The 9,333-nt window shown below is 47.6% G+C and overlaps 1 gene segment (V, D, J or C); it reads left to right on the forward strand.

The window, feature by feature from the left end:
• LOC144275415 (immunoglobulin lambda variable 5-39-like) overlaps positions 1 to 9,005 on the forward strand; it is a 284,664-nt gene extending 275,659 nt beyond the window's left edge. Inside the window, 2 exon segments of the V gene segment in view lie at positions 5,191 to 5,227; positions 8,306 to 9,005. Coding sequence covers positions 5,191 to 5,227; positions 8,306 to 8,628 — 360 coding nt within the window.
• Positions 9,006 to 9,333: the final 328 nt, after the last annotated feature.

The following is a 9,333-nucleotide window of genomic DNA, read 5'->3' on the forward strand; positions in this document are numbered from 1 at the left end:
CCCTTGCATGGATCAGTAACTGCTTAAGGGATAGGAAACAAAGTGTAGGAATAAATGGTGAATTTTCACTATGGAGAGAGGTAAATAGCAGGGATTTGGACTGGGACCAGCGCTGTTCAACATACTAATAAATGATCTGGAAAAGGGGATAAACAGTGAGGTGGCAAAGTTTGCAGATGATACAAAATTACTCAAGATATTTAAGTCCAAAGCTCACTGCAAAGAGTTGCAAAGGATCTCACAAAACTCCACAAAATAGCAGATGAAATTCAATGTTAATTACATAAACCCAACGACACGTATAAAATGATGGGGTCTAAATTAGCTGTTACTACTCAAGAAAGAGATTTTGAAGGCATTTTGGATAGTTCTCTGAAAACATCCACTCAATGTGCAGAAGCAGTCAAAAAAGCTAACAGAATGTTAGGAACCATTAAGAAAGGGATAAATAATAAGGCAGAAAATATCATATTGCCACTTTATAAATCCACAGTACACCCACACCTTGAATACTGCGTGCAGTTCTGGTCACCTCATCTCAAAAACAATTTAATAGAAGTGGAAAAGGTACTGAGAAGGACAACAAAAATGATTAGGGTATGGAACAGCTGCCACATGTGGAGAGATTGAACACACTGGAACTGTTCAGTTTAGAAAAGACACGGCTAAGGAGGGATATGACAAAGGTCTATAAAATGATGAATGGTGAGAAGAAAGTGAATAAGGAAGTGTTATTTACCCCTTCTCATAACACAAGAACCAGGGGTCACCCCATGAAATTAATAGGCGGTGGATTTAAAACAAACGTAAGCAAGTACTTCTTCACACAACACACGGTCAACCTGTAGAACGCGTTGCCAGGGCATGTTGTGAAGGCCAAAAGGATAACTAGGTTTAAAAAGAATTAGATAAGTTCATGGAGGATAGGTCCATCAGTGGCTATTAGCCAAGATGGTCTGGGATGCAACCCCATGCTCTGGGTGTCCCTAAGCCTCTGACTGCTAGAAGCTGGGACTCGACGACAGGGGATGGATCACTGGATAACTACCCTGTTCTGTTCATTCCTTCTGGCACAGCCAGAGTTAGAAGACAGGCTAGATGGACCATTGGTCTGACACAGTCTGGCCATTCTTATGTTCTTTATGTAGAGTCATTATGAAGTGACTCAGGACAATCCAGCTACCTCCTTTCCAAGGCCCCACGTGGTGTCATTGTGAGCGATAGTGCAGTCACTCTCCATGCTCAGGCTCATGCAGCTCTCAGATGTTTCTGCCCTTCACACAGAAACTCTCAACAAAGCACCCTGGGCCGTGACAACAGCTGTACCATGCCTTGGAACCTGGCCATTCAGTGAGCATGTCAGTAAGGGCCGTGCCTTTGTAACAGGCGAGGGGTGCTGTGTGGAGCTGCCCCACCCCTGCAGGACTCTGGGGAAGGTGGCATCTCAGCCAGACCTGGTCTCTCTGGTGCTGTCACCTATGCATGGAGATTGGACAATCTGCTCCTTCCATTAGGATGCTCCCGCCCCACTCACTGGCAGGTTTGCCCTGCTCCCTCGCCAGCTCTTTCCCAGATTCACTATATAACCCTTCCCAATGGGAACACCATCCCCGGCGAAATACTCTCCTGTTTGCCAGCCTTTGCTGGCATTCGGCTGTCACTGCCGCCAGACTTGATTGCATTGCTGAAACTATGATATTTCTTTGTACACAGTGAACGTAAGAACATAAGAACGGCCATACTGGGTCAGGCCAAAGGTCCATCTAGCCCAGTATCCTGTCTTCCGACAGTGGCCAGTGCCAGGTGCCCCAGAGGGAATGAACAGAACAGGTAAACATCAAGTGATCCATCCCCTCTTGCCCATTCCCAGCTTCTGGCAAATGGAGACTAGGGACACCATCCCTGCCCATCCTGGCTAATAGCCATTGATAGAGCTATCCTCCATGAAGTTATCTAGTTCTTTTTTGAACCCTGTTATGGTCTTCGCCTTTGCAACATCCTCTGTGGATGCACAAATGGGGCATTGGTATTATATTTTATTAGCAATGAATTGGCTAGCATTTCCAAAGGAGTCTAAGCAATCAAAGTGCTCAGACCCTGTTGATTTCCAGTGGGAGCTGGCACCATATTTGCAGCCCTCTTTAAAATCCTACTTGTATTATGTGTACAGTTTGGATTTTCACTGGGGTTTTTATGGGTTTGGCCCCCATGTAAATACAAACAGAAACAAAAAAACAGCCCCCACATTACTCTGCTGCCGGCGGGTGAAGTGAAATTCCCTCTAGTGCAGAGAATCACCACAAGGGTTACACACCACTTCAGTCCCACCTACATCTCCATTTAGCCTATGGCCATCCATTACGAGACTTTAATCCAGCAAATGAAGGGTTAATGAACCAGTGGCCAAAGCAATCATCAGGCACAAGTAATGCCGCCTGAGGAACCTGAGCAAAAGGAAAACAGGCCCCGATTCAGCAGAGCAGTTAAGCATGTGCCTACCTTTAATTAAAGTTAAACATCTAGATGAACCACTCCGGAACAATTCAACAGTTAGGGTGTGCATGTTAGCTCTTACTCGGGAGCTTTTACTCACCTGAGTTAGTCCCATGGATTTCCAGAGGACCGTTAGGGTGAGGAAGTGCTCACCAATGGGTGAAATTCACCCTGTGCAGAGGACCTGCATAATGTCTATGCACCACTGAAGTCCTACATAAGCCCTGTTAAGTTGGATTTAAATGGAACCTAGGCCTGTACAGAGCCTAAACCCAGGGGTGACTTCACCCTGCTCTGGGTAAGGGACACATGACCCTGCCCTCAACTGGGAGAATGATGAAGTCACTGAACCTATCAAATCAGAAAGTGCCACATTAGAGGTGTGAGGGGATTTCGAATAACCCAAATCACCTTCAGTAGAAGAGCTACACATTCATCGCTGAGAACTAGACACAACCCCGGATGCTCACCCCAAGCTGCGACTGCAGAGAATTCTCCTGCTCGTCACGGGTTCCCAAGCCCATAGATACTGAACACTGGTAGTGCTTGTGGAGTGAACTTTAGAGCCTCTGTCAGGCCTGAAAACCACTGTCCAGGGGCGTATGTAAGGTCTGGTCCACTGGAGTCAAGGCAGCTGTGTCACTGACTTCAGTAAGTGCAAGATCAAGCGCTATAAACAGCTTCAACTATGGCCCATTAATGAGGAAATTAGGCTGGTACCATTCACTTCCTTGCCCCTCCTGAGCTGAGACACACCAGGTGCTAAAGGGAGTTTGTATTTACAGTCAGAGGGAGGGTCCAGGGCCCTGGTTTAATTCATAAGAAACCAGCTGAGCATGGACACAGCTCACAGCCTAGATGTTTACTGGCCCTGCCTTTGGCGAGAGGGGCACCACACGCCCACACTCTGCTGGGCAGCAGGCACCAGAGCGGCTCTCCTAAGGTGAGGGGGAGGGAATAGCCAGCAATGGTGGGAGTCTCATGGCAGCTCTGTCCAGGGAAACAGCGCTGGGATTTACTGCTGAGAACAGCTGGGAAATACAGAGCAAATGGCAGTAGATGATGGCACTTAAAGGCAACTGGGTTGCTCCCTTGAGGAAAGTGCTGACGTCTCCTGCATACTGGACATTGGGTGAGCAGACATGCTCTCTATTGATACCAGCATTGCCTTGTATTGGTATCAACAGGGTCTGAAGCATATGCCAGCTGTAGGATGGAGATGAGTCTTACAAGCACCAAAGGTTCTGAGCATCTTGACTGGCTCCTGGCTTCCAGAGAGACTGACAGTAACACCTACTTCTGATCCATTGCTTGTCAACCATCCAGGATTGTCCTGGAGTCTCCAGGAATTAATGATTAATCTTTAATTAAAGATTATGTCATGTGATGAAACCTCCAGGAATAGGTCCAACCAAAATTGGCAAACCCTACTGCTGGGGTTCAGACAGAGCGTGGTGGCAATTGGTTTCATGGCACATGGATCTTGAGCCCTTCCTCAGGCGTATCCAATGTGGAGACTTCACCAGCCCCCTGCATGGCTCAGCTGAGAGCGAACACAGGACGTCATGACACAGCTTCTTGCAGAGACTCAGAGCGACCCCCTGGCCCCCTGGACGAGCTGAAGATCCCAATCAGGTACGTTAGGACAATGGGGGAGGGGACGTCTTAGCTTCTCACGGACAGGTGCAGGGAGGCTGCGCTATTCAGAGAGTAGACGAGGACAGCACGTGGTTTGGATCACACCCGATCCACGTGTGCAGCCCCTGGCATGTCTGATCTGTCTCTTCGCTGACACTTATTGGTGGGTCACCGGGACATGCTGTACATTAATTAGGTCGAGAAGGATGCTGGTGCTCACAGACGTGTGGGGTTCTGGACACGTGCTTTCTAAGTTTGGTTATCACATCCGTAACATACACGACAGCTCGTGCGCCTCATTCTTTCCCCGACGTAATTCCACCGAAGTCAATACAATGGCACCAGTGATGAATGCGGCCCAGTATTGGCCTGTCCTGGCCAAATGGCAGTGGAGGGACCAACACGCAGTCCAGTTGTGTACGTGCCCTCCAGCACCCAGACCCGTTTTCCACGGGCTCCAGGCACAGCAGCACAGATCCACAGCCGGTGTGGGGGTTGGGGGAGCGCTGTAGTGGTGGGACCCAGCACGGTACCAGAGCACAGAGCTCCTTTGGTTCCCTCTAGGTACCATCATGCCCCCATCACTGTAGTGACTGAGCATCTCTGAGACACGACAGAACTTATCCTTACACCACCCTCGGAGGCACGGAAGTGCTGCCCCCATTTTACAGACGGGGAATGGAGGCAGAGAGAGGGTGTCACTTGCTCAAAGATACAAAGTCAGTGGCAGAGCCAGGACATGAACCCCGCTCTCCTGACTCCCAATCCACTGCCTTAACGACAAGCCCATCTTCTGCTCTCTTATGTGGGCTGTCTGCGGGGACCAGGATTTGGCCTTATTCTGAGTTCTCCCAAGGAATACTCCACTGCTTCACTTCCCAGTGGATCTTCACTCCTCCGATTGTACAATGAGTTTCTCCGGAAAGGATAAACCTGCACTCCCATGGGGTGCCAGCGGAAATTGCCCCGTACCTCTTTTTCCCCCCTCATGGGCAGTGCTGGCGACCTCTCCCTGCCATCGACTGGGACAGGTTTTTGTACAGCCATGTGTCACTGTGGTGGATCTTCGGTGGAGGAACCCAGCTGACCGTCCTTGGTAAGTCACTGAATTACTCTCAAACTTTCCTCCTCCTGGCTGTATTGTACGTTTTCCATGGTTTTTTTCCTGCTTTCTTTGTCTTCATGCTGGGCTTGGGACTCCTCTCACTTTATATATGGACCTTTACACTGTCTTGGGAAGAACGTTTAGTCTCTCTGGATAGTCATTGCAGGTGTACATGGCCCATGTTGGATTTTCTTTTCTTTTCCCACTCAAGAGAAGTTTGAATTTGATCATGAAACCTATTCTGCCACTGGGTACCCACTTACGATGACCTAGTTTTAGCCCCTTCAGGAAAAGATTTTCCCTCTTTTTCTTTTCGGGTATTAACTATTTCTCATTAGCACCGGGTGCTAGTCAGTGTATGAAAGAAATCCCGGGTCAGCTTCTCCGGTGCCGTACAATGCCCTAGCTCCATTGTCCGCAATAGACCTCCACCAGCACTCACCCCAGGATCCTGCAGACAGGTGTCCAATCCCATGACATCTCATCTGCTATAAAAATCCTTGCTCCCTGGTGATTTAAAATTGGATTTGTTGGGGGCCGTTGGAAGGGAATGCTTAGGAATGAGAGCTGGGCAGACAATATGGTTTTCTTCTGGGAATAATTTCAGAAAAAGCAAAACAAAAAAATAATTTTCATCTCAATGGGCCCAAAATCCCAAACAAGCATTTTCAGCTGAAAACCGAGAAGGCTTCAATTATTGAGAGGTTTTGGCTTAAGATTTCCACTTTTTCCATTTTCGGATTTTCAACAAAAATAATGATTTTTTTTTTGAGAAAAGCAGATATTTGCCACAAAAATATTCATTCAGTGGAAAACCAATTTTCCACTGAAAATGGTTTTGATGGGGTCACTTTCAACCAGCCCTATTTGTAGCATTGCTCAGTTGGAGCTAGACAAGGGACTGATCAAATTTTAAAAATATTGTGGCAGCTCCCCACATGGTGTAAATCCACGTAGCTTCCTTGCCAGCAATGGACTACACTGATTTACGCTTACCCTGAGTGAGTCTAATTGCACTGACTGACTTACTCCTGACACTGAAGATCTGCTCCATTGTACCTTGGAGAAAATTGGATTTCAGTTTGGATATGCAACCCAAACCCACCCAAAACCTTTCAGATATGCAAGATATTAGTTAAATGGGGTGGGCTGGGAGCAGCCTGCAGGGGGAAGGGATTTAAAGAGGTTGCACTAACTGTGCACTAACAAGGTTGCTGGCCAGTCTGAAAGGCTGGACGGCTTCGTTGAGGCTGGATTGTGTGTCTGCCAAGCTCAGAGCTCAGTGATCAGGATGCTGGCTGGACCAGCCGGCTTCACTTACAGAACAGCCTAGGGGACCTAGTGGACCTGGCTTAGCCAGGGCTCAGTAAGTCAGGGCTGACAGTATTAGCTCAAATACCATTCTTGGCTGCTTTGACCTACATAAAGCGTGAAATAATTAGGGCCCAGACTGCGGGAGCCCTACTCATGCCGAGTAGCACATTGCTTTTCATACAGTCCCACTAATGTAATGGGACCGACCGCCTGTGGAGTAAGGTGCAACCTGGCATGAGGACGGGCATCCCAATTTGGCCCCAGCACCAAGGCTGCTGCTGCAGAAATGTTACTAAGAGTTTAAAAATTCCCCAAACTTTTGCGTCCCTTCTTAAGCAGGTAGTGCCTTCATTGTCCCCCCGTCTCTATGCAGTTACACAGCACAGCACCAGGCTAGGGCCCAGGGGAATCTACTCTGCCCCCACCATGAAATCAACCCTCAGTGTGGTAGTTTGCAAGGTCCTTTTCCTCTGCTCTTGAGCCCCAATCTAGCAAAACACTCAGATGCACACTGGATCAGGCCCTGAAGCAGGGATTGGTCCCATAAATGAGTCTGTACTTTACAGCTGCTGAACACAAGCTTACTTGGTAACTAGGCTGTTCAGCAACAGGAACAGGCAACCAGGCTGTGGTAGGAGATTGTTTGTCACCCAGGTGTTAAGCAGAAGATCTGACCCTTAGCAGAGAGACCTACAGACCCAGACAGACAATGATGATTCAACAATGGGTTTAGCGACCCACTTGGCAGAATAGAGAATTTATCCCTGCTATGGAATTCCATAGGATGGTTCACAAACAAACTCCCCGCCCCCTCCAAAACTACAGAATGTTATACTACTTTCTATAAAACACTATTTAATGCATGTAGCTCTCCCATCCTATGCTTTGGATCCTACTGTTTTGGTTTTTTTTCTAATTATCTGTTATAGCATTTTTTTCATTTGGAAATATGTGGGTTACCCCACATTCCTCTGTGACTCTAGTGAAGCAGCCCCCAAGGCCTGAACAGGCAAATTAATCTCTAAGCTTAGACCCTAAGAAATAGCCCCATTCTCAGATAGCCTGTTCTTGAGAAATGAGAGAGAGAGAGAGTGTTTTCACCATGGAAATATCTTCCTACTTAATTCAATGAGTACCACCTTCCTCTGCACTAAATGGCACCATTTGAGAAGGAAGGTGCTACTCAATGTGAGGAAAGGTATCAAAATCTTGCACTTAATAGGGAGGAATTCTCTGCAAACTGCCGAGGTTGCTAGCTGTTCAGAAGTCGTATTTCCCTTTCTCTGAGCAACAATGAATGAAAAGGTGAGCTTGGAAACAATCCTGATAATACTTCGCACTTCTACAGCACCTTCCACCAAGTGTCTCAGCGCTTTACAAATATGTAAAAAAACATAAACCTTGAGAAAAAGCCTGCGTGCGCTGAGGTCAGTGATGGTAAGTGACTTCATCAGGTTCACTAAGGAAGCCTGGGGCAGAACTAGGAATGGACCCCAAGTGTCCAGATTCCCAGTCCTGTGCCTTAACCACATGAACACCTTACATCGCAGATCATTACCCTGCCCATGGTGCTTGTGAGAAGTTGGATTTGTTACACTGCAGAGATCTGTTTTAGAGTAACAGCCGTGTTAGTCTATATTCGCAAAAAGAAAAGGAGTACTTGTGGCACCTTTGCAGAGATCTGGAATTTCTTACATTCTGCACTGGCAGTCTCTGGATTTGGGTTTTCTAACACTGAATCTCTTTGTCTTGTAGGTCAGCCAAAGGCATCTCCTACCGTGCACCTCTTCCCTCCATCCTCGGAAGAGATCAAAACAAAGAGCAAAGCCACACTGGTGTGTCTGCTGGGCAGCTTTTACCCAGGCTCAGTCCAAGTCACCTGGAAAGCTGACGGCCAGCAGATCACCACTGGAGTGGAGACGACCAAGCCATCCAAACAGAGTGACAACAAGTTCATGGCCAGCAGTTACCTGTCTCTGGATGCATCAAAGTGGAAGACTCATGAGACCTACACCTGCCAGGTGACACACGATGGGAAGAACTTCGAGAAGTCCCTGAAGAGCTCAGAGTGTTCTTAACCCTCTGACCCCCGGAGGGCTCGGCCGGTTCCCGTGTCAGTCTGTAGGGGGTTCCCCAAGGGAGCCAGGATCTCTCTGTAGCATTCCCATAATGCCCATTTCCAGCAAATCTGCTTCCTCTTTTAGGTGGGGGATTTTACCAATCCATATGACACCTGTCTTTATTCCCATGTCCCCACCGCTCTCACTCCCTGCATTCCCTGGAATTCTCCTTCCTGCTTTAGTCTCTGATACAGCCTTGTTAGGATATTAATAAAATCGGAAAAATTTGACTATTGCTGTATCTGTGAAGAGTTTAACTTCTTCTGTCCCTTTTACATCTTGTGTATTAATTGCAATATTCACCTTCTCTTCCAATAAAATAAATTTACCTTTTATCAGCTAATATTGTGTTCTTTTTACTCTGGGTCAATGCTCAGCTGGGTCACTAGCCATGCAGAGAGCAGGCTGCTCTGTGAGTTAGTACTGAGTCAACCTCTGCCCTCGCATGGGGCAGATTCCGGTACCACCTTCTCCCTGAGCATTAGTCATTCTTCAGGTAGCCTCATTCGAATCAGTGGGGCTATTGGCTGAACAGCTCAACACTAAGGGGAATAAGTGACCAAATCTGGCCCATAGAGGGAGGGGCACTGCTGATGGCGGTTTCCTGGGATAGGCTGTAAACAGAGCTCCTGGCTACTTCTAGTCAGTATAGACACAAACCCC

Source organism: Eretmochelys imbricata, chromosome 15 (assembly GCF_965152235.1).
Source record: "Eretmochelys imbricata isolate rEreImb1 chromosome 15, rEreImb1.hap1, whole genome shotgun sequence".
Classification (NCBI taxonomy): domain Eukaryota; kingdom Metazoa; phylum Chordata; order Testudines; family Cheloniidae; genus Eretmochelys; species Eretmochelys imbricata.